The sequence below is a fragment of the Artemia franciscana genome, chromosome 13 (genome assembly GCF_032884065.1).
Source record: "Artemia franciscana chromosome 13, ASM3288406v1, whole genome shotgun sequence".
Lineage (NCBI taxonomy): Eukaryota > Metazoa > Arthropoda > Branchiopoda > Anostraca > Artemiidae > Artemia > Artemia franciscana.
In genome coordinates, this window is record NC_088875.1 from 35,139,494 (window position 1) to 35,166,041 (window position 26,548).

Genomic DNA, 26,548 nt, shown 5'->3' on the forward strand with positions numbered 1-26,548 from the left:
GTTGTAGATTAAAGTCCTACTGATAACTGGTTTTTCAGAAAAAATCTCTATTGCTTTATATTCTATCAAGTAGCTTCATTTGGCTGATCCAATAGGGAGAATAGCCTCTTTATGTGGAGAACATTCAGAAGAAAATTTCCTATTGGACCTCATGCAGAATCTCAAACTCATGAAGTCTTGAAACAAAAATAAGAAATGACTGACATGGTTGTGAACATTTCGCTGCAGAAAACGTACTCTGCACTGCATCTCTAACTAAACCTGACCCCCTTATAATATTAACCCATGAAGTTCATTTGTTGATTCCTTCAAGCGAAAGGAGATTAAACACATATTTTTCAAAGGAAACGGCTAAGAAAATACATACAGACGTTGATTCACTAAGATGTAATTTTAAGTGGGTTAACTTGATAATTCATTTTCTTGGCCATCCTTTAGGAGCCTAGCAAAGAGCATATTGTCCTCGAAAGGAGTTGGTAAAGGTCATAAAAAAGGTCTTAAAGCAGATTTAAACATTATAGTAGAGGGTTTAGAGTGAAACTTTGGTAGATTTGCAGATAGGAGCGAGGAATGACGGGATAGCTTCTAAAGTTGTTCTTCAGAAGATTTCTTTGGTGCTACAAATCGATCTGGAACCTCCTCCTTAAGGTTGTTATCTAATCCATCTGTGTGTTCCTCTAAATGAAGAACAAAGAAATGGCAATCTGTTCCAGAAACGTACATTTAATCCATTTAGAGGCTATTGGTATTGGTCAAGGCATGAAATAATATATTGATTCGAGATATGCTGAAGTTGTTTAACCTGTGATGTTGTTGAACAAGTGCGAGTTGTTTAACATGATGTCAGACAAAAAAAGGCGTACATGGCAAATATGCAACAAATAGGAAGATCTTGTACAAGCAACTTCCTAGAAAAGTTGATGTTTTGCAAGATGCAAATTAGGGACTAGTTGATGTGCTTAAAAAAAGAATATGCACTGTGTTATTATGATATTAATTCTTTATCATACCAAGTGACCCATTGGAAGAACCCTGTACGTCATTAGGGGTTGAATAACAACTTTTTTTGTAGTCGATATGTCAGTTTGTTTCCCAAAACTTGGTTTTCACTAAAATCGTGTGTTTGGTTATTTGATCATAAAAACTGTGTTATTATTATGTTAATTTTTTATCATACCAAGTGACCCATTGGAAGAGCCTTGTACGTCATTAGAGGTTGAATAACAACTTCTTTTGTTGTCGATTTATCAGTTTGTTTCCCAAAACTAGGTTTTCACTAAAATCGTGTGTTTGATACCTGGGCTGGTGCTCTTTTGAATCTAAAATTAGCGTCAATCTTTGCTGATATCAAGACCAAAAGACATCTAAATACGGGCAGTAGCTTTCTCCGGCACCACACGAAACTCAATAAACAAAACAGGCACGGTATTATCTTCCTGAATGCAAGAAGCTACGGCGTTGCGCATGCTCCTTAGAAACTATTATTTCAAGTATTTTCTAGCTATTCCTAAGTTTTAATTTGGCTGCAACGGGGAGGTCCTCTGGTAAACTTTTTCCTTGTTTTTTATTAGTTTTTTTTAGTTATAAATTTACGAAGAATTAATCAAAAAGAATAATTTTTTGAGCTCTATGACTTTAAACTTTTGGTTCTCGGGGGAAAGAGGGTGGAGGCAATACATCAGCGAAGATTTGTCCCCTGTTTGCTTCAATATATATTAATAGTTGTCCTTGCATAACCGTTTTAAAAGCAATTATCTCTTCGGTAGTCTTTCTATGTGGTTGAACTGTGGCTGATAGCTGTCCAGGCTGAGTGGTTGGCGTGCTGGTGTAGGAATTCTTTGTCCAAGGGCCACGGGTTCAATCCCAATTGTGACAAGTTATTTAGTTGGTGACGAGGGTCAGTGGCGTGAGTCTGTAAGCTCAACCAGAGTCGACCCAGCTCTAAATGGATACCTGGAGAAATCTGGTTAGGGTAAGCAGGAAGGGTGTGTGAAAGCATAGGATGGTTGGTCCCAGCCCTCTATTGCACTCCCTGATTGAAGGGCCATGAAACGGAGATTGGCACCGCTGGTTTGGACCTTAAGGGTCTAGTGCTGTATTATTTACTTACTTACTTATGTGGTTGATCTGTCATGTTATTTAATATTTTTTTATTAGTTTTTCCTAAGCACTGAAATTAGCAATCTCAATCCCCGATTTTAGATACGTCCAAGTTTTTGGGGTACCAAAATTAGCAAGTTGTTCCTCCGATTTTATGTGAGAAAAGACCTGACTCGGGTATCGAAGAACTGAAAGAACTGACGGTTTTCCTAACTTTTGACAAAAGTCTGAGGCCTAAGCAAAAGTCTGAGCCCAGTAAAAATGTCTGAGGCCTATTATTCAAACATCATTCTCCTGACGTAAAGCTAGTGCTATGAAAATGAATGTATAAAAATATCATCAACAGTGTTAAATGTGCTGTTCCTTATCTTGAAACAGCAGTGTTAAAAGTGTTAAAAGTCCTTATCTTTACTGGATTAGTGGATGGTGTTCACCCTTGTAGAATACATCCAACAAGCTTCTCAGTCATAGGTGATTCCAAGTTCCAAAAGTCCCCTAAGCGCTGTGTATGAGCTTGATATCTACCAGATCCGGAGGATAGAACAAAAAGAAATTTAAGAAATTAAATTAAGAGCAAGTCAAATTAGATCTCTTATTTAGAGCGATGATGTCTTGTAATCAGAAAAAAATTTGCTTTTAGTCTCAAAATAGCTTTAGCCCTTAATGTTCGAGCTATTAAGTTCCAATAGGAAGTCCCGCATCTCAGACACGGATTTTCAGTCAGATTCTTATATCGTCACTTAATTCAACTATTATCCAAGCAATACTTTCAGAGTTGATGGAAGACATTCGCATAAAATGCTCTACCTGAATGTCATTTCACAATGAGATTTTATTGAGATTCAGATTTGGATAGTGCCGATTAGAGTCAATGAAAACTTTCCATAAAATTGTTTGCCCATCTGATTGGCTCAAATTAGCGCTGACTAAATCTTGGTTTTTGTGAAATGTCACTGTGAATGGACCTTAAATCATCCATTTTTAGTGAGCCTCAAACCTAGGTTGGGAAATAATGATCCCATAAAATCCCAAAACTATACTACTCTTACACGCCACATGGATTTAGCCTAGCTCTGAATATATTTACTTCCAATTTAACCTTAATCAAGTGCTCTAACAGCATAGCAGACATAGCCGTGCCAAGGGATATTAGAGATGTGGTTCAAACTGACCTTACGTAAGGCCTTCTCCCTGAAGGGGTGATTATCCCTATGGTGAGTGAAGCCAAATAGCTGGCATAGCCTTACGTTTTGTTGCACTTATGTGGCTTTTGCTTCCATGAGTTTTGCCTCTAGGTAGCTTCTTTTTGCGATAAGCTGCAAGTTTTTATTACAGAAGCAGAAAAACTGACCCAGCTTTACGTTGTTTTGCCATTAGACAGTTTTGTGCTGCAATAAGCTGCTAGTTTTTATTGTAGTAGCCATAAAACAACACAGCTTTAAGAATCTTTAAGAGCAATAAAAAAAAATCTTACTTTGAAAATATTGATAGAAAAAGTTTCTTGAACCATCTATGCAGGCACTTATCCCAAAACAGTAAGGAGAGCGCAGAAAGTATAAAGCTTTGAATAAACACAATTATTGAAAGTATATATAGCTTTGCGTCAGGTGCCATAATTTTTATGACTGAAGAGAAGTCACTACGAAATCTAAAATTAAGTTTGTAAACCTGTATTTCAGCATATTTCTATTGCCACCACAGAAGCTCTTCCAAAGTTTACTAAGGTCGTTGAAAAGGTTATTAACATTGAAAAAGCTATTCCAGAAGAAAAATAACTCTACTCGTGTAGCCTTTTTCACTTATTCTTCTAAATACAGGGAGTGTTTCAATATGTTGCATTACCACTATAAAATCCGTTCCAAGAATTTTTCAAATAGACTGCAAGGTTTTTGGCAATGGAAATGTTATTCTAAAAAAACAAACCTTCTTATTTTTATTCTATGGGTTTTTGCTGTTCTCATCGCAGCAAGTTGGCACGATATCACTTTTATTTCCTTTAGTTTTCTGAGGAATTTTAGCAAAGAAAATATTTTGTGAGATAGGGTTGTATTCTGAGCTAGAGAAAAGAGGAAAATATAGCTTCTTCTCTGCAAAACAAGATGTTTAAATCGACAAAAATACGGAAATAAGATAAAATACATTTGCATAATATTAATGAAAACTTGCAAATATAATCAACGCTAGAATTGACTATATATAGAAGAGTTTTTTTCTTTTCTTTTTCGAGATGCCCTTTATTACGAAGTGGTACATATGGCATAGATTAGGGGTTTTCTCCCTTTATCAAATTAAATATAAAAAAAAACAACTTTTTTTTAACTGAAAGTAAGGAGCTGTATTAAAACTTAAAACGAACATAAATTACTCCGTATATGAAAGGGGCTGTTCCCCCTTCAACGCCCCGCTCTTTACGCTAAAGTTTGACTCTTTCTCTCAACTCTACTTTTTAAAATAATAAAAAACTTTACCTTAAAGAGCTGTGCGTTGAGGGGGGAACAGCCCCTTTCATATACGGAGTAATTTATGTTCGCTTTAAGTTTTAATATCGCTCCTTACTTTCAGTTAAAAAAAACTTGTTTGTTTTTTAGTTTCTGAACGTTTTTGAATTAATACATGTTTTGATTTTGGCTCTCCGCACATGAATAACTGAAACCAAATTTGCATATTAATTTATTTTCATGGCGGCTTTTTCATAGTTTTGGTCGGACTATTTCGAGAAAAAAGGAGCGGGGGATTAGGCCTAGTTACCCTCCAATTTTTTTGGTTTTTTGAAAAGGCAAATGGAACTTTTAATTTCTTATGAATGTTTTTATTAGTAAAAATATACGTAACTAATGAATTAACTTAGGTGATGAAATTCTAAATTCGTATGTTTTTTTACGTATATTGTTCTTTGAGAAGAATGCTAAAAAAGCCTGCACCCCCTTCACGGAAATTTTCTTCCCCCATTACAAATTTATACATGGAAAGTTTCACCCGCATAACTCCTTCCCCTCAACCCCTCCTCCCACAGGTAGTTTGGGGGAGTAAGTCGTGCCCAAAGACATAGTTATTAGGTATTTCACCTATGGTGAATAAAATGGCTATCTCAGAATTTTGATCCGGTGACTTTGGGAAAAAATAAGCGTAGGAGGGGGCCTAGGTGCCCTCCAATTTTTTTGGTCACTTAGAAAGAGCAGTAGAACTTTTAATTTTCATTAGAAAGAGCCCTATATCGACATTCTAGGACACCTGGGTCAATACGATCACCCCTGGGAAAAAAAACAACAAAGAAATAAACACGCATCTGTCTTGTGGCAAAAAATGCAATTCCATATTTTTGTAGATAGGAGCTTGAAACTTCTACTACAGTGTTCTCTGATACGCTGAATTTGATGGTGTGATTTTCGTTAAGATTCTATGACTTTTGAGGGGTGCTATTTTCTAAAATAACGTAACTTTTGATACGTTAAATAATACGAGATAAAGCTCGTAGCTTTTGATGGGTAATTCTATACTTTATGAAACTTATATATTTACAATCAGCATTGAAATGCGATTCTTTTGATGTAACTATTGTTATAAAAATTGCGTTTTTAGATTTTTGGTTACTATTGAGCCGGGTCGCTCCGTACTACAGTTCGTTACCACGAACTGTTTGATGTAGTATTTATTTGGACTATCTCTGCAATATGGATTCTGAGGGGGAGTGAGATAATCGCTGTTATGGCAGAACGGTAGTTTTTAGTAGAACATGATGGTATAAAAAATTGTAATAATAAAAAGTTGAGCTTTAAAGGAAAGACTGAGGGGCTATGAGTAACTACTCCATTTAAATTTAAAATAGTCCTATATCATAATGCAGAACAATGGCACGTAAATGAGCCCTTCGATTCTAGAATCAAAAATAAAGCTTTGTTATTTTTCTACAATATTTAAACGCAAGTCAAAAGAGGCATTGAGTAGATCAAAAGTGCCTAGATATTTAGAAAAACACTAAATATACCATTATTATGGGTACTTGAATATACTTGACTACTGGAATACACTGGAATATACCATCTCTATTCTAAAATAAAAAATCTTCTGAAAGCACGGTCAAGTACTTTCAAAGTTTTGTGCTTTAAATACAACGTGGAATTTGTTTTCATTTGGTTTTTTAAAGTATTTAAATATTTACTAATACTGCATAAACTTTCACAACTAGGCTACTACTACTTTTGCTGCTTACTGTTAGGATCGACAGCATTTTAAAGCTTATAAAAGGTAGCGTAAAGATTTTCACGCTAAAGTTTTTTACTGCTTCATAAAGTAGAATTGAGAGAAAATGTCAAACTTTAGCGTAAAGAGCGGGGCGTTGAGAAGAGAACAGCCCCTTTTATACTCGGTCTAATTTCTGGTCGTTTTAAGTTTTAATGTCCCTTCATACTTACAGTAAAAAAAATAAAACTAGTTTTTGTATTATTTATCTCATAACAAACAGAATCTGGTAGGAATGGGAAAGAAAAAAGACAGTACAAAAGTTTTAGGACCACAACACAATTATCGAGCATGTGAATGGGGATTGTAAAAAAGTGTACTTTAGTTCCTTTGGTTTATATTTTTGACATATGTCGGTGAACAATTTACATTACTCGTTAATTTTACGTTCGAAAGAGAAGCCATATAACTCCATGTAACAACTTGTTGGTTCATTTCCCATTATGTTACATTTATGTTATGTTATGTTACGTTACGTTATGTTATGTTACGTTATGTTACATGGCTGACCTCCAATCCCCCATTGCACTTCCTGGCTGAAGGGCCAAGAAACGGAGATCAGCACCGCCGGTACGGACTGTAAAGTCTAGTGCCGTATCCTTTACCTTTTACCTTTTTTTATATTACATTTTGAGCCAGTATAAAGAACCCCAAGTTCACTGATGATTTTGTAAAAAAATTTGAGCTCGTAAAAATGAGCTCATGTAACTTAAGTGTTTTCAATCACTTTCAGAGCCATGCACTTTCAATACACAAGGAAATTGAAATCATTTCATTTTTACGAAAGTTCTTAAGCCGAACTGGCCAGACATGACAATAAACAACGAAGAGAGATAAAACTCTACAAAAAAAAAACTCAAACGAGACGACGGCCAGTAGAAAGGAAAGACTAAAACAACGCTGATATTTCACCTGTTTGGACGCCTTGTTTGGATACAGGCGAAATATCCGCGTTATTTTAGTCCTTCCTCTCTACTAGCCGCCGTCTCGTTTGAGGTTTTTTTTGTAGAGTTTTATCTCTCTTTGTTGTTTATTTCATTTTTAAGAGTGTTTACGTGCGGTATCTCCTGTTGCTGCAGCATCTGGCAATTCCTGCCAGTATCAAACAGATTGAGGGTCAGCTATACACACTCTTTTTTCACCTCATTCTGCTCTTTAATCCTCCCTCTTCCACCCTGTTTTGCCCTTTTATTCCCTTCTCGAAGCGTCTGCTTCCTTTTCTTTCTGACCTCTTTTGACCCAATCTTCCCTTTTGACCTCTTCACGCTGTATTCACAAACATCTGGCTTTTTAATTAGCCCAGTGACTCGCACGAATTCACAATTCTCTGTGTTCTATTAAGCAAGATGCTCTGCTTAATTTTGTCATCCATCATCACTAAAACTAACATAGCCAATAAGCTACGTATATGTGAAGTGAGTGACAGAAATGTTGTTTAAATTTTGTGTAAGCAACATCAAAACATAGCCTAAAGTGGTGCTCTACTCCAGTTTTAAAATTAATCAGACACTTACGGTGTGGGATCACCAGGAAAAACGAACTCAAGCACTTCTCGTCCTCCACCACTAGCATTTGCAGTAACTGGTGCAGCTGGTTGTCTGAAATAAATCACAAAAAGAATTTAAAACTTTAGAAAGTCTCTTTCTCTGACAGCTTCAATCACTGATGGAAAAAAGGGCAATCATATTTTATCAGATGTCAGGAGTCCAAATATTTATGAACAAAAGACTGTATTCATCAAAAAAAGCAGTCGTATTTTACTTGTTCCTCATACCAAAAAGTTTAAAACTGAAATGTATATCTCATTATGTACGCATACAGTTGGGTGTATATACATGGGTGATGTACTCCCAAGCTAATACACAAAAATTACGGATTTTTAAAATTTTCTATGACTATTCACCTAAAAAATTATTAGGGTGCTATTTTTTGGTGAACAAAACAAAGAGGAAAAATTTGAATATGAAAATAGGAATATGAATATGAAAGTCTCAGATAAAACTTTTAGATATGACAATGACAATAAACTATTGGGTTCAACTTAAGGTCCATATCTCAATATGCCGCCTCCAATTTGGTCTCTACCTATGTGCAGTCAAGGTTCCAGAGTCATTCACAGGGCGCCGTATGTATACCACCGTATATTTTGGCTCAAATGCTGTGTTGCTTCAGAATTCTTTAATTCCCTCAAACTTGGTACACCAGCGTCGCAAGTGTACCCTACAAAAAATGAGCGTGAAGAACATACTAGACCTCGTAATATTGAATTTAGGTAATGCATACTCTATGGTAGATCAATGTAGGTTGCGCATGCTTCATAATTCTAAGGCTTGTAGGCCACTGTCCCGTTATTAATAAAATTGGGTTTCCAGGTATACTGTCTTTGCTTTGAAGCAACAGTTTTAAGTCCTGACTACAGGACAAAATATACTTCAATAAATCCTATTAGCCCTATATAATCTTAATGAAAATTAGCGGTAAGTAATTTTAATCTTTTTCGAAAAAAACTCTGTATTCTGGGAAGTTCTTTGAAGTTTTACGGCGACACAGGGAATGGTCGATTAGCAATCACCATCAATCAAGGGCAATCATTAGAATCATGAGGTATAGATCTGAATACGGATTGTTTTCCCATGGACAATTATATGTTGCATATTCAAGAGTCGGTAAACCTGACAATCTATTTATATGCACAGACAATGGGACAGCGAAGAATGTTGTATATTCACAAGTTTTACGTAGTTAAAAACATATATATATATATATATATATATATATATATATATATATATATATATATATATATATATATATATATATATATATATATATATATATATATATATATATATATATATAAACATATATATAAACATATATATATAAAAACATATATATATAAACATATATATATATAAACATATATATATATATATATATATATATATATATATATATATATATATATATATATATATATATATATATATATATATATATATATATATATATATATATCTATATTCACAGGTGGGACACAGGGACACAACTACAATGGCGCGTAGCTAATATGGCACGTAATGACTTACGCGCGCGGAGGGGCTTGGGGGGGGCGCAAAGCGCCCCCATCAACTAGGTGTTGGGGTGCACAGCTAGTATTTGATAAAATCAACTCTTTTAGTTAATACAGTTTTTCCTCTCACTTCTATAAAGTACTCTATTGTACTCGGAAAGAAAGTAGACTCTGGGTAACTTTTTCTACAAAGTCAGTTTTCCAAGCGAAGAAAATGGTGTATTTTGAAACAGATTTTTTTTTATCACAAATATCAACTGAATATTGACCTGAACATCGACAGTCAGCCGATTTAATCAATTAAAAAAGATTTAAAGTTGGCTAAGCCTTTAAGTGGCAAATTTCGTGTAGCTTTAGTTTCAACTACAGTTCAGAATAAAGCTCTGTTGTTTTACTCGTTATACCTGTTTGGTTCTCATTCAACCTATCCTTATTCACGTTTCATCCCATCCATCAACCCATCCATCCAGCATTCACGTTTCACTGTATCCTATACCATAGCTGCTAAAATCCTAATAATCTTATTTAAAAGACATATCCTCCTCTTCTTCCAAACTAATGCTCAGGATTTGCAAAAGGTTTTGTTCGGATTGGCCTGGAAACGAGGTTGATCCGGGCAGTCAAGTATAAGACCCTAGTGGCTTAGTAAAAATTCAAGATAGGTGCTAGTTTGAATCTAAATGCGCCCAACTGTTTGTTCCCTGTTTAAAAAGTGCTTTGTACCGTAAATTTTTTAAAAGCCATTTTTAGGAACTTAATACAATGACCCTGGGTGTTAGATTTGCAATAGGATTTTTTTTTAGGAAAAAAGCAGCTCACACACGATGATTTTAGTGGAAGTGATTGGGCCTCATTTATTGAAATTGCTTTTCAATTACTTTAATATAACAAGAGGACTCATGGGGTTGGACCAGACATGATGATTGGGGATTTGTTCGGACACTTTTGTGTCCGTCAGAACTAATCCTGTCTTGGGGGATTATTTTTAATTGAGAGGAGAGCCATTGAATCAGAGAAATTGTGTCCCATATCTCGGTTTCTATGTTGATCGTAATTTATCTTTGAAACGTCACAGCGATTTAGTTGCTTCTACAGGGGCGAGAGGAGTTGAAACTATTCGTATTCTTACAAATTATTCGTATTATTCGTAAACATTATCTTCCGAATAAGGTTTGGTTTTTATGGCACTCGGTACCTACCAAGTGACATATAGCGATCGCAAATTCTGTCGCTCGGTTGGTCGGTCTGTCTGTCTATCTGTCCCGGTTTTGCTACTTTAGGCACTTCCAGGTAAGCTAGGACGATGAAATTTGACAGCCGTATCCAAAACCAGACCAGATTTAATTAAAAATGGTCGTATCCCCGATTCGACCATCTGGGGAGGGGGGAGTTGAGGTACGGTTAAATCGGAAAAATTAGAAAAAATTTGGTATTTTTAACTTACGAACAGGTGATCGGATCTTCATGAAATTTGAAGTTTGAAAAGATATTGTGTCTCAGAGCTCTTATTTTAAATTCCAACCGGATCCAGTGACATTGGGGGAAGTCAAGGAGCGGGAACCTAAAATCTTGGAAAACACTTAGAGTGGAGGATGAAACTTGGCAGTAAAAATCAGCACAAGTCCTAGATACGTGATTGACGTAACCGGAACGGATCCACTCTCTTTGGGGAAGTTGGGGGTGAGGTTTAATTCTGAAAAATTCTGAAAAATTAGGCAAAAGTCTTAGATACGTGATTGACATAACCGGAATGGATCTGCTCTCTTTGGGGGAATTAGGGGGGAAGGGCTAATTCTAAAAAACTAGAAAAAAATGAGGTATTTTTAACTTGCGAAGGATTGATCGGATATTAATGAAATTTCATATTTAGAAGGAACTCGTAACTCAAATCTTTTATTTTAAATCCCGATCGGATCCAGTGTTATTTGGGGTGGGGGAGCGGAAATCCTGGAAAATGTTTAAAGCGGAAAGATCAGGATGAAACTTGGTGGGAAGAATAAGCACAAGTCCAAGATACGTGACTGACATAAGTGAGGTATTTGTAAATTACGAACGGGTGATTAGATCTTAATGAAATTTGATTCTTAGAAAGATCTTGTGCTTTAGAACTCTCATTTTAAAATCCCGGCCAGATCCGGTGACATTGGAGGGGAAACCAGAAATCTTGGAAAAAGCTTAGAGTGGAGAGATCAGGATGGAACTTGATGGAAAGTGTCAGATGGGAAGAATAAGTACAAGTTATAAATGCGTGATTACCATAATTGGAACGGATCCGTTCTCTTTGCGTGAAGCTGGGGGTTGTTAATTTGGAAAATTAGAAAAATTGTAGGCATTTTTAACTTAAGAATGGGTGACCAGATCTAAATGAAATTTGATATTTAAAAGGAACTCATGTCTCAGAGTTCTTTTTTCAAATCCCGACCAGATTTGTTAACATTGGGGGGAGTTGGAGGGGGAAACTGGAAATCTTGGAAAACGCTTATAAATGTCGTAGACACGTGATTGACGTTACCGGACTGGATCCGCTCTCTTTGGGGAGTTAGGGGGTGGGGCTCAGTGCTTTGTCGAGTTTGGTGCTTTTTGACGTGCTAGAACGATGAAAAATGGTAGGCGTGTCTGAGAGCTGCACAAATTGACTTGATAAAGTCGTTTTCTCCGATTCGACCATCTGGTGGCTGAAGGGAGAGGAAAAATTATAAGAATTGAGGTATTTTTAACTTACGAGTGGATGATTAGATCTTAATGAATTTTGACATTTAGAAGGACCATCTCATGACTTAGAACTCTTATTTTAAATTCTGAGCAAATTAAGCCTCTGATTTTCCTTTTAAATCAATCTATTGATTCTTAGAACTTTACTAGAGCTCATACCATATGAGCTCTTGGCCCTTGGCTCTTCCGACCTCGTCACAAGTGCCACGTGAGCTCTTAGCTCTTATTCTTATATCATGCAATAGTTAATCCTTATATTTTATATCGTTCTGTTTTATGGGCTAGTAATTTCGACTTTAATTATAAACGGTTCCGAATTTTACAAAATAGAGCGGTGAAAATAATTGGAGAAAATGTGAAACATTTAAATGTTACAGAGACATGGTACAGAAAGTGAATAGTTATTAATGTTGGCCATCTCAGGGATTATCAGGCTGCAATTTTTATATACAAATGTTGGAATGATATATCCCCTGATATTTTGTATCATTTTTATATAAGTAATAATTGCTTACATTACAACCGTAATTTAAGTGTTTTTTTTATTAGTCTATTTTTTTTTAGCGAGATAGATTAATTTTTGATATTTATTTCATTCATTAGTATATATATATATATATATATATATATATATATATATATATATATATATATATATATATCTATATATATAAAAATAAGTTGTCTGTGGATGGATGGATGGATGTGTCAGGTGACGTCACCTGAAAAAACTGGATCAGGTGACGTCAAAACTGAAAAAACTAAAAAAAGGCAAAAACTACAAAAAAAACTAAAAACTAATAAAAAAAATAAAAAAGCTAAAAAACTAAAAAAACTATAAAGGTAAAAACCAATAAAAAACTAAAAAAAAAAACTGAAAAAACTAAAAAAAGGCAAAAACTACAAAAAAAACTAAAAACTAATAAAAAAAGTAAAAAAGCTAAAAAACTAAAAAAACTAAAAAAAGGTAAAAAACTAAAAAAAATAAAAAATAAAAAAAACTAAAAAAAAGGAAAAAACTGAAAAATAAGCTAAAATAAAGGTAAAAACCAATAAAAAACTAAAAAAAAAAGGAAAAAACTAATAAATGACGACACTCAAAGAGAAAAAAAAGGCAAAAACTACAAAAAAAACTAAAAACTAATAAAAAAATATCTTTCTATATATAAAAATAAGTTGTCTGTGGATGGATGGATGGATGTGTCAGGTGACGTCACCTGAAAAAACTGGATCAGGTGACGTCAAAACTGAAAAAACTAAAAAAAGGCAAAAACTACAAAAAAAACTAAAAACTAATAAAAAAAATAAAAAAGCTAAAAAACTAAAAAAACTATAAAGGTAAAAACCAATAAAAAACTAAAAAAAAAACTGAAAAAACTAAAAAAAGGCAAAAACTACAAAAAAACTAAAAACTAATAAAAAAAGTAAAAAAGCTAAAAAACTAAAAAAACTAAAAAAAGGTAAAAAACTAAAAAAAATAAAAAATAAAAAAAACTAAAAAAAAGGAAAAAACTGAAAAATAAGCTAAAATAAAGGTAAAAACCAATAAAAAACTAAAAAAAAAAAGGAAAAAACTAATAAATGACGACACTCAAAGAGAAAAAAAAGGCAAAAACTACAAAAAAAACTAAAAACTAATAAAAAAAATAAAAAAGCTAAAAAACTAAAAAAACTAAAAAAAGGCAAAAACTACAAAAAAAACTAAAAACTAATAAAAAAGCTAAAAAACTAAAAAAACTAAAAAAAGGCAAAAACTACAAAAAAACTAAAAACTAATAAAAAAAATAAAAAAGCTAAAAAACTAAAAAAAACTAAAAAAACTAAAAAAAGGTAAAAAACTAAAAAAACTAAAAACTAAAAAAAACTAAAAAAGGTAAAAACTAAAAGAACTAAAAAAGAAAAAAATAAATGACGACACTCAAAGAGAAAGCGACCAGGACAAAAGGAATGTTCGATTAGCAATCAACAAAGCACCGGGACACAGGGAGTATAAATGACGACCCGGGGGAAACAGGGGGATATAAATGACGACCGGGACAAAAAAACTAAAAAGAAAAAAAAACTAAAAACTAATAAAAAAACTAAAAAATCTAAAAATCTAAATAAGCTAAAAAAGAAAAAAAAAGGAAAAAAATAAAGGAGAAAAACAAAACTAAAAAACGAATGTATATACAGACCGGGACACCGGGATACAAATGACGACCGGGACCCGGGACACAGGGAATATAAATGACGACCGGGACACAGGGACACAACTCCGGTACACCGGGATACAAATGACGACCGGGACACAGGGAATATAAATGACGACCGGGACACAGGGACACAACTACAACGGGGACACCGGGGGAAACAGGGGGATATAAATGACGACCGGGACAAAAAAACTAAAAAGAAAAAAAAACTAAAAACTAATAAAAAAACTAAAAAATCTAAAAATCTAAATAAGCTAAAAAAGAAAAAAAAAGGAAAAAAATAAAGGAGAAAAACAAAACTAAAAAACGAATGTATATACAGACCGGGACACCGGGATACAAATGACGACCGGGACCCGGGACACAGGGAATATAAATGACGACCGGGACACAGGGACACAACTACAACGGGGACACCGGGGGAAACAGGGGGATGTAAATGACGACCGGGACACCGGGACAGGGAATGGTCGATTAGCAATCACCATCAACAAAGCTCAAGGGCAATCATTAGAATCATGAGGTATAGATCTGAATACAGATTGTTTTCCCATGGACCATTATATGTTGCATGTTCAAGAGTCGGTAAACCTGACAATCTATTTATATGCAAAGACAATGGGACAGCAAAGAATGTTGTATATTCGCAAGTTTTACGTAGTTAAAACCATATATATATATCTATCTATATTCACAGGTGGGACATAGGGACACAACTACAATGGCGCGTAACTATTATGGCGCGTAACGACTTACGCGCGCGGGGAGGCTTGGTCTGTCTGGTCTGTCTGTCTGTGGATCAGGTGACGTCATGTTTTTGTGTCGGCTGACGTCATGTTTCGACTGACGAAATTACGAAATTACATTGGGACACAAATGACGACCAGGACACCGGCACATAGGGAATATAAATGACGACCTGGACACTCAAAGAGAAAGCGACTGGGACACAAGGAATGTTCAATTAGCAATCACCATCAACAAAACACCGTCAACAAACCATCACAAATGACGACCGGGACACAGGGAGTATAAATGACGACCAGGACATAAGTAAAAAAAAACTAAAAAAAAGGTAAAAACTACAAAAAAACTAAAAAGAAAAAAACAAACTAAAAAATAAAAAAACTAAAAAAGCTAAAAAACTAAAAAAACTAAAAAATAAAAAAAAAAACTAAAAAAAGGAAACAAAAAGAAAAATAAAGGAGAAAAACAAAACTAAAAAAATAAAAATAAAAAAAAACTAAAAAGAAAAAAGAAAAAAAACTAAAAAAACTAAAAAATGTAAAAACCAAAAAAAAACTAAAAAGAAAAAAAGGGGAAAAATACAAAAATTTATTTCATCATTTACCATTTCAAAAACGAATGTATATACAGACTTGGACACCGGAATACAAATGACGACCGGGACACAGGGAATATAAATGACGACCGGGACACAGGGACACAACTACAACGGGGACGCCGGGGGGGCACAGGGGGATATATAAATGACGATGGGGACACAGAGAATGTTCGATTAGCAATCACCATCAACAAAGCTCAAGGGCAATCATTAGAATCATGAGGTATAACTAAAAAAAACTAAAAAAAAGGCAGAAAACTAAAACCTAAAAAAAAGACCAATTCAAAAACGAATGTATATACAGACTGGGACACCGTGACACGAATGACGACTGGGACACCGGGACACAAGGAATATCAATGACGCCCGGGACCCTCAAAGAGAATTCACAGACTGGGACACCGGGACATAAATGACGACCGGAACACATGGAATATAAATGACGACCGGGACACCGGGGGGCACACGGGGATATATCACCATCAACAAAGCTCAAGGGCAATCATTAGAATCATGAGGTATAGATCTGAATACGGATTGTTTTCCCATGGACCATTATATGTTGCATGTTCAAGAGTCGGTAAACCTGACAATCTATTTATATGCACAGACAATGGGACAGCAAAGAATGTTGTATATTCGCAAGTTTTACGTAGTTAAAAACATATATATATATATATCTATCTATATTCACAGGTGGGACATAGGGACACAACTACAATGGCGCGTAACTAATATGGCGCGTAACGACTTACGCGCGCAGGGGGGGGGCTTGGGGGGGGGGTTGCGAAGTGCCCCCACCAACTAGGTGTTGGGGTGGCGCGAAGCGCCACCCCAACAGCTAGTATATATATATATATATAAGTTGTTTGTCTGTTGACTGGCGTCATGTTTGTGTGTCGACTGACGTCATTATTAGGATTGAGCTGTATGTCGTCATGAAGTTGTTTGTTGACTGACGTCATGTTTGTCGACTGACGAAATTACAGACCGGGAAGCCGGGACACAAATGACGACCGGGACACTCAAAGAGAAATTACAGACTGGGACACCGGGACACAAATAACGACCAGGACACAGGGAATATAAATGACGACCGGGACACAGGGACACAACTACAACGGGGACGCCGGGGGGCACAGGGGGATATATAAATGACGAGGGGGACACAGGGAATGTTCGATTAGCAATCACCATCAACAAAGCTCAAGGGCAATCATTATAATAATGAGGTAGAGATCTGAATACGGATTGTTTTTCCCATGGACAATTATATGTTGCAGTGGGACACAGGGACACAACTACAATGGCACGTAACTAATATGGCGCGTAAAAAGCTAAAAAAAGAAAATACCTAAAAAGAAAAAAACTTAAAGAAAGGAAAAAATAAAAAAGATAAAAAACTAAAAAGAATAAAACACCGGGACACAAATGACGACCGGGACACAGTGAATATTAATGACGACCGGGACACAGGGGCACAACTATAACGTGGACGCCGGGGGGCACAGGGGGATATATAAATGACAACGGGGACACAGGGAATGTTCGATTAGCAATCACCATCAACAAAGCTCAAGGGCAATCATTAGAATAATGAGGTATAGATCTGAATACGGATTATTTTTCCCATGGACAATTATATATTGCATGTTCAAGAGTCGGTAAACCCGACAATCTATTTATATGCACAGACAATGGGACAGCGAAGAATGTTGTATATTCGCAAGTTTTACGTAGTTAAAAACATATATATATCTATATTCACAGGTGGGACACAGGGACACAACTACAATGTCGCGTAACTAATATGGCGCGTAACAACTTACGCGCTCGGGGGCTTTGGGGGGGGGAGCACCCCCACCAACTAGGTGTTGGAGTGGCACGAAGCGCCACCCCAACAGCTAGTATATAAATATATATATATATATATATATATATATATATATATATATATATATATATATATATATATATATATATACGTTAGTTATCTAGTTGAATTTATGGATATTGGTTACTGTAGTCGTCCATCCTTGTTTGTTCTTAGACGGCTGCCTGTTTAAATAATTCTTCATTGTCTTCATGGTGCATTGTCTTTTTTACTAAAGTTCAATTCAATCCAAAAATTTAAGAGGTTGGTATTGTTTGATTCACGCAGATAAATCCTTTACAGTAAATATTTTCTACTCACTAAAAAGAAAATACATTCCGTATCCTGACTGGATGACCTGATAGAAAATAAAATGTTGATGAGACAGGGGTCCCAGCCATCGTGTCTTAATCTCAAATTTCATATCTGATGGTGTTAAAGATTTCATGCACGACCTCCACTCACCGTGGTCAAATCGTGACGATATTTTGCTTTTGCATTGGGTCTGGTGCCACTATGCGATCCGCCGTATATCTTCCCACCAGTCAACTACTAAGCTCGTATATTATGCGATGGGTCACCAGGAGTGCTAGGTCTAAGTAACCAAAGTCGATGGGCCAACAGTAACACTTTTATTGAATGCGTCAAGCAATTTGTGAAACATACAAAACCAGGCGAATCATGCATTGTTCTTCTACATCTGGGTAACCGCAATTCCGAAACAAAATTTCAGCCTATGAAGGGGCAGAGCTTAGTTCACAGGATTTTCTGGAAAATTTAACAAGGGCGATCATTATATCTGCTTTCTGTGCAACATGAATTTCTATATTCTACAGGGATATTTTCTCGGATCAAGGTTTTTGCTTTCTTTAGTAACAGACAGACCAGTATTTTTATGGTGCCTGAAACCTAAGATCCTTGACATCATCCGAGGCCACTCAGACCGAAGGAAAACTTTAAGTCACTTCCTGAAATGTTTCATACAATCGTCAACACACCAAAATAAATATCACCTACCTGAAAAAGATGCAATAGAGCAAACGAGAAAACAAAAGAAAAGAAGACCACGAAAAAGAAGCATGGTGTGCACCAAAAAATATTGAAAGCAGGGACAATGAATCGCCTAATCTCAACGATGTTTCGAATGATGGCTTAATTCATGGTGGAGATGTGGAAAATATTAAGCCCTTGGATCCCGACTCAGTCGCGTCGAACGACTTTATTCCTATGAAATTTGTGCTTAGCAAGTGTTGAGCAGAGATTTTTTGTTGTGCTCAAATATAAAATATCCATCAATGTGATTTCCGTGAGAAAGAGTGGATTGAAACTCGTGTTTCCAGACATTCCAAATAAGCCAGACATTAGTACTAACAATATGGCTTAGAAATTTCCTCACCCACGAAAAATGGAAGACTCAGAAATAGCGGGTTGCTTCCGCCGATTTAAAAAAATCATAAAAATAAACATAAACTTTTCCCTAATTCGTAAAAAAATTGAGAAAATTTCAAAGGTAGCTATAACTGATACTCCTTTTATGGTGAAGTTAGAACTAAAGAAAAATAATGGCTTAGAAGATATACCGTTTCAAAAAATCGCGTCTGGGTCAACCCCGACCTCCCCTAACTTGCGTTTCTCGTCTTCCGATCTTATTTATCGTACTGGATCATCAAGGTAATGTAACATATGCTCTTTTAATAATAGAATAAAGTTTTATAAAAAAAAATAAAGCCATCATATCCTACGAAAGCACGGCTGTTGCATGGATTAGGACTCATCACCACTGTTTGTTGTTTCGTGCCAATGGACGCGAATCATGTCAATAAAGAGGAACTACACAATTCTTACCATTGCTTCCCCTTTTTGATTTCAATTTTCCCGATTTTTATATCAATTTCCCCTAAAATTCCCTGTCTTTTGGCCGGATTTCTCTCCCTAGAAAACGGGATATTTTGCCTTAAATTTCTATACAATCTACACGAAAAAAGACATAGCGCAGCATCAAATTGTTATTTTTGCTTCAGATAATTATATATATAACATCTTTTACGCTACCAAGAACACATAAAACAGTGTAATTCAGTGTCTTTTTTCTTTGAGTATTTTTCTTTGACTTGTTTGACACTCTTTATCTCTATCCATTTTTCAACATTGGTAACAGAAGCCACTTTGCAACAGAATTTTGGTTGGCGTTCTTAAAATCCCTACTCTACCCCAGATTTCCCTGAAAATCCTTATTTTACCCCAGATTTCCCTTTATCCCTAGGTTCAAAATAAGTATCCCTAAAAGAAGTGATTTCTCCCTAAAATAGGTAATCTCCCTAAGAGTGGAAGCTCTAACGCATACCAATTAATTTTGAATATTTTGCCTGTTATATCTTCCAAAATGTACTCGCGCACTTTATGAAAAATGTGTAAAGCAACAAAAATACAACATACTCTACAATTGACGCCTTCCTTATATTTTTTTTTCTTGACATTGCTCCATTATTCGGCTTCTTTTGTTTTCCATCAAATTCCGCTGTTTCTCCTTTTTCAATTTGGAGTTCAGATGTCAATCTTTCGATAGTTTCCATATTCATTGATACTAACTAATTATATCGCTAAGCAAAACAAAACTGACACTCGCTTTTCTTTCTTCGCTGGTATTATATGACACTTTTTTAAGATAGCGAGATAGTAAAATTTACATGAAATGACTGTTTTATAGCAATAAATGTTTACTGCTTAAGAGATTATGAATAATAATCTAGGTTTTATTTCTAAGAAAACAAGTTGCAAAAAGCTCAGAAAATAAAAGAACTGAAGATTTTATGCGGCTTTTCCGTTATCAAATAAGAAGTTGCTGTTGACGGCCCTTTGTAGAAAACACTCTCCCGAACCCCCCACCCCAAACAAATTGTTGCGGAAAAATTGTTGGTAACTAAAAGAAATGTGTAGAAATTTAGAAACGGGATAAAATAAGTGCATCATAAAATGAGCCCCCAGCTTGTAATTCCTTTGCCAACTCCAAAACGATTAGCTTGAAAAGGTTGCATTGTTTACACTTTTCGATTATCAAACGCGCAACAATGCTTATCAGCAATCAACATGGAATATCAAATCAATGAAGACATGCATGCGCATGAGCATGTGACAATTGTGCCAAGAGCATATTCGTGAGCATGTTTGTGAGCAGGCATGTGACAATTGTATGGATAGGAGGAGGGTAAGACTAGTAAAAGTTCTAAGGTTTTTAAGGGAGCAATGTCCCAAAGCCTATTTGTTCTATAAGGTTCTCTTTAGACATTCTACTCCTGACGAGAAGTTCAGAAACGAAAATTATGCTGGGAGAAATAGACCTAACCTTTTGAGAGTGTGTTAAGCAATTCAAAATCAAAGAGAAAATTCCAAATAATTTGGAAGTCATAGAAGATTTACTTAGTAAGAAGGAGTGGAAGAGGGCGCTAAGAACGTAGTCTGAAAACCCTTGAATATTACCTGGGAACAAAACAAAAAGTACACCTTGTTTTGTTTCAAGTTTCAAACTTTTGTTTGTTTCAAGTTTCAACTTCGCTCTTTACTTCCCTGGGAAAAACTTTGGTAAAAAAAATTAATTTACTTAAGGCTCTGGAAAAGGAGTGGATTTAAGAAGAGGAGAAAATGTGTTGACTAGATCTTCTCGCTTATATTAATACATGAAAAGCGTCTTAAGTATCAGGTCTCTTTAGCCCTGAATATATTGATCAATTATATGCATATTTCTGTTTCTGTGTGTTTCTGTTTATTTTTCTTAGACCAGGGCACTTGGTACAAAAGGAGTTGTCGTAGAAACTTCGGAAAGGGCTCATTCGATTGGAAATTGAAAGGAGTAGTGCTCTTTTTAACAGTCAAAGGGGATTGGAGGGCAACTCACTCCAATCCCATGCCAACCTTTTCCCCAATTACATCCAATCAAAATTTTTAGATGGCCATTTTGTTCAACGTAGTTGAAAGATCTGGAAATTATGTCTTTGAGGGTCACAGCCCCCACAGCTCTAAGTATAAGGGTTTTAAGTTATGCCGTGAGATCATATAATGTTTTTTTTTTTTTTTTAAGAAAGCGTCGTTGAAACTTCAAAAAGGACTTATTCGAGTGGAAATTAAGAGGACTAGTGCCCTTTTTAATAGCTGAGCGTGATCGGAGGGCAAGTGCCACTCCACGCCCATCATTTCCCCAAACACTTTTGACCCAAATTTTGATATAGCCATTTGGTTCAACGCTGTTGAAAGGTCCGGAAATTATGTCTTTCTACAATGAACAATCCCCCCACCCACAGCCCTCAGGGAAAGGGTTGCAAGTTATGCCGCCGGGGGCATTCAAGGTTCTTATGGAAAGGATGGTTGTTTAACTTCAGAAGAGGCTCATTTGGTGTTTTAAGTGTTTTTAAATATAATTTAATTTTAAATGTTTTCACTTTTATAACTTTAATAAATCAAATGTTATTAACATTTAAAGGAATAAATATAAGCAAATGTTTAATAAACTGACAATAGACATTCATTTGTATTTTTTCCGTAAAGTGCGAATCATGTTCTGGCCTTGGGGGTGCATAGGGGTTTTGAGCCCTACTCACGTTAATTTCTGCTCGTTTTGAGTTTAACTCAGTTATTTGTTGTAATTTCTGTTTGTCTTGGGTTTCATTTATTTATTGATGCTGATTTGTGGTAGTTTTGCTTGGTAGATTATTCACTTCTATTTTTGCTCATTTTCGATTTAATGGAATTTTACTTTTCTTTGAAAAACCTATTTTATAGAAAAAGGTTTTTTAATTATTCAATTTAAGCAACGGCCATATTCTTGCGCTGTGTGCAATATAAGTTCGTTAAAATTTATGAGTACTGTAAACAAGAATAATACTGGCGAACATGAAATTAAAGAGGAAGGTGAAGCTTTCTTAAACTTTGATTGTATAGATAACTTGAATGCACACATCTTAGCAAAATTAAAGAATGTTTTTAAGTTTTAGGAAACTAAGTCGCTTATACTAGTAGTGGATAGCTTCACTTACCTTGGTAGTATTTTCAGTAAGGATTGTGGATGCAGAAAAGATTTAAATAAAGAATTGTAAGCGTAGACAAAGGGTGCTTTTAGGGGGGTTAGAAAAGAGTTGGGAGAATGGAAATATAGGTCTTTGAGCAAAATTACGTTGCTATATGTTACGTTAATGACATTGGTCAAGTAGGGTTCTGAAGCGTTGGGGTTTTGAAAAGTTGAGGAAGATAGGTTAGATATTTTCCAGAAGGATGATCTAAGATTAGTTTTGAATATTCCTTGAATGGATTTAATTAAATAACAGGTTGTTTGAAGAATTGGTCGTATCTGCCTTATTACGGTTATAATGAAAAAAAAAAGATTAAGGCTAATAGGTCGCGTTTTGAGGATGATTGGTTGCCAAAGTCAACATTGTTTGATAATTAATCTTGGACAGGTAAAAGCAGAATTTTCCAATTTATCTTGGACCAGTAAAAGTAGGACTTTCCCGAAGTGAAGAAGGGAATATGACATAAAAAAGATTTAGATAAAATAGGAACTGTAAAGGAGGGACAAAAGAGTGACGCTCTGAACAGTTTGGGGTGGAAAAGAAGCATATTGAATTGAGTTACCCAAGGGTGGATTGGCTGCGACCTGGTGTAATTAGTTGTAGTAGTGGTAAATTGTTAAATAGAAGCCATACGGCTTGGGACTGAATATCAGCAATAATTCAAGATGACTCTCAATATTCTTTAAATCAAAATGCACAAAAGATTGTAAAATTTTCTAATATCACATGAATGGGCCATTAGAGGTCTAAATAATCTAATTTTCACCAAACCGAAAATCGAGGGTAATAAAAACGTGACTTTTACAGAGGAATAACTAAAAACAAAATATTCTTATTTGAGAAAGACTCACAGATATAAAAGCATTAAGATAGCAAGATGTAACTGACTATAATACTTAGTTGTTAGACTTCTCAGTTATATTTATCAGTTTCTGATTTCTTATCATGTTGTATATTAAAGAGTTATTATTATCTTCAAAAATGTAAACATATTTACCGTGTGATCCTTGGAAAAGGTTGACTAGACTTGGGCACGGGGGAAATCCCCCGAGTTTTAGATCGGGTTAAAAAAAAAATTCTTCACCTGTAGTGTAAAACTACAGATTTTTCTTTACTCGTCCTACATTTTGTATCCTATTCATTACTAATCTTTTTTTATGTTTTTGCATAATTAGTTAAGTTGGTCGTATTTTACTGTTTTATTTTTATTGTTTAATGAATACACAGATAGTAAGAGATAGAGAGAGAGAGAGGGAAGGAATGACAGAGACAGATAGAGAGAAAGAGGAGAAAGAGATCGAGAGAAAAGATAGAGACGTACATGTATATATTTCGTTTATTTCCAGTATATATACAAAAAAAAAAAAAACAATTAAGACATTCGCCCTTGTAGGTTCTATGGCTCGGAAAAAGGACAAGAAGAAAGAATGAATATACACACACACACACATATATATATATATATATATATATATATATATATATATATATATATATATATATATATATATATATATATATATATATATATATATATATATATATATATATATATAGAGGTGCAGTTATGTGCCTGTCTGTGTATATCTAATATTTTACATGAGCAGTAATTGTGTAAATATGTATGTATGTATATACAATTTTTTTGGAAACCGCTCGATAAAGTTTTCTGAAAATTGGAACACTAACATTTTCCGGCCAGAAATATGATCTAAAATGGCTGCTTTGGGAAATTCGTTTTCCCTACCCCTTTCCCTTAATATTCATATTAAGGGGAGACTGCATAATAAGAAAAAAATTAGTATGTTGAAATAAAACTTTATAAAACAACAGGGGCGGTTACCGATGGGTGACAACCTAGGGGCCTAGGAGGTGGTCCTTATGTTTCTTCAGCAGGAATTGAGTGAAGATTGAAATCAATATTTCCACTAGCTCCTTTCTTAATCTGTTAACCGTCAGAAGTTTATTGTAGAAAATCCGAAAAAGGCGTTTTGGATAAAGTAGAATTTTTCGTAACCCACTAAGTGCAACAAAAGTCTTCACTTCAGAAGAATTGGCTTCCCTTCAGGTAGTACTCGAAGCTTTTGAGCACCATCTGAGAGCCAGAGCTTCTTTTTCCACAGTCGAGTAACGTTTTTCAGCCGGGACCAGTTTCCTACTAAGGAATGCAGATGGATACTCTTCGTCATCCCTTTGGGCAAGACCACTCCGACGCCTATGTCAGAGGCGTCTGTCCCTATTGAGATCAACTGTTGCCAAAACAGGGGCTTCGATGAGTGCTTGTTTCAGGTTCTCAAATGCACCAGCCTGTATCTCACTAAGCTTCAATTCGTTTCGAGAACTTTTCTTCAGAAGCGAAGTGGGCGGCTCAGCAATTTCAGCACAAATCTTGATAAAACGTGATAATATGCTGCCATCACAATAATAGCATGGACTTTCTTCTTGGACACAGGTAGGGAAAAATCTTGAACTGCCTGGAACTTGATTTTCAATGGGGCAATTTCCCCATTTCCAATGCGGTGACCCAGGTAACAAACCTTTTTGTGATCCAATTTAATCTTTCTAGGATGGATCATCAACCCTGCTTCTTGTATGCTCTCTAGCGTTCTTTTAACATGTACTAGTTGCTCCTCCTAAGAGTTAATAAGATGACAATATCATCCAAATAGGCACGAGTAAATGCCTTACAGGACTCTAAAATCCTATCCATAAGATGCTGGAAGGTCGTGGGAGCACCATACAAGCCGAATGGCATGACTAGAAACTTATAGAGCCTGGAACACGTCTGTAACGCCGTCTTTCCCCAGCTACCTTTCTCCAGTTCGATGTGTCAGTGCCCTTTGGCCGAGTCTAGGACACTAAATATTTTCTCGCTGCCAACCTTCTCTAGGAGCTCGAATACACGAGGAAAAGGATACACATAAAGGCAAGATATATTATTAAGCCCACGAAAATCAAGACAGAAGCGAAGTGATCCGTCCGATTTTTCGACTATGACGACTGGAGAGCACCACTAACCGGAAGATGGTTCGATGATGCCCAGGTCGAGCATGTTGTTGACTTCCTGCTCAGTAGCAACTGTCGGCTTTGTGGATGCGATACGGCCCTTCCTCAGAGCTCGTAACTCACCTGCATTAATCTGATGTTTCACGATGTTTGTTCTTCCCGGTGTCCCTGAAAACATTTTTCGGAAATCTTAGAGTACACTCAACAGCTCTTCTTTTCCCTTTTTGCCAAGTTAAGTTAATGATTTACACCGACCTGAACAAACTTCACTGTCACCACTGTTCATACGTTCAGATTTCTGTCAACGGCACGCTGTCATCAAAATTTCTGACAGTCTCCTCTCGAATTGCCGTAGAAGGTGATGTGAAGTACTCTTTATTTCTTTTTCGCTTCTGGCATCTCAATTTCGTAATTGACTCGGTCGATTTTCTGCAAGACTTTAAAGAGCCTTGCCACCACACTTCCAGCTTGAGGCCACCTGCTGGCAGAAGCACTAGGACTTCATCTCCCACCTGAAGTTCACGAGGCTTTGTACGACGGTTGTATAGCTTCTTTTATTGGCTCACTGCTATTATCCAGCTTTGTTGAGCTTCCTTCATCAGTTTTTCAATGCGAGGGCGTACTTGCAACAATTTAGAAGTTGATCAATTTTGTCTTAGAGCCGTCGGTATCGCCTCCTATTGTTCTCTGAGGGTGTTCAGTGGTCCTTTTGGTTACCTACCATACAGGAGTTTGAAGGGGCTGAACCCCAATGAAGACTAAACTGTTTTGCGATGCGCGAACAGAATATAAGGAATGTACCTGTCTTATTCTTTTGGATTTCCCATAACATATTTCTTAAGCAGGTGGACTAAGGTTCCATTGAGGCTACCAGCAAGCATCCTCGGTCTTAGAGTGATGCGGAGAAATCTTATATGCATTTATACCAAGAATTTTACAAACTTA

The 26,548-nt window shown here is 35.7% G+C and overlaps 1 protein-coding gene across 4 annotated transcripts in view; it reads right to left on the reverse strand.

Annotated features, from left to right (window-relative positions):
* The window catches only part of LOC136034855 (purine nucleoside phosphorylase-like), a 72,500-nt gene extending 49,000 nt beyond the window's left edge, over positions 1 to 23,500 (reverse strand). The window contains exons 1-2 of one of the 4 annotated variants that reach the window (XM_065716323.1): positions 23,449 to 23,500; positions 7,854 to 7,937 (exon numbers count right to left, since the gene is read on the reverse strand). In XM_065716323.1, coding sequence (XP_065572395.1) covers positions 7,854 to 7,937; positions 23,449 to 23,462 — 98 coding nt within the window. In that variant the 5' untranslated portion in view covers positions 23,463 to 23,500. Of the gene's footprint in view, positions 1 to 3,574; positions 3,733 to 3,768; positions 3,798 to 7,853; positions 7,938 to 19,973; positions 20,166 to 23,448 lie in introns of those variants that run through there. The other 3 variants (XM_065716321.1, XM_065716324.1, XM_065716322.1) reach the window with 3 other exon arrangements.
* Positions 23,501 to 26,548: the final 3,048 nt, after the last annotated feature.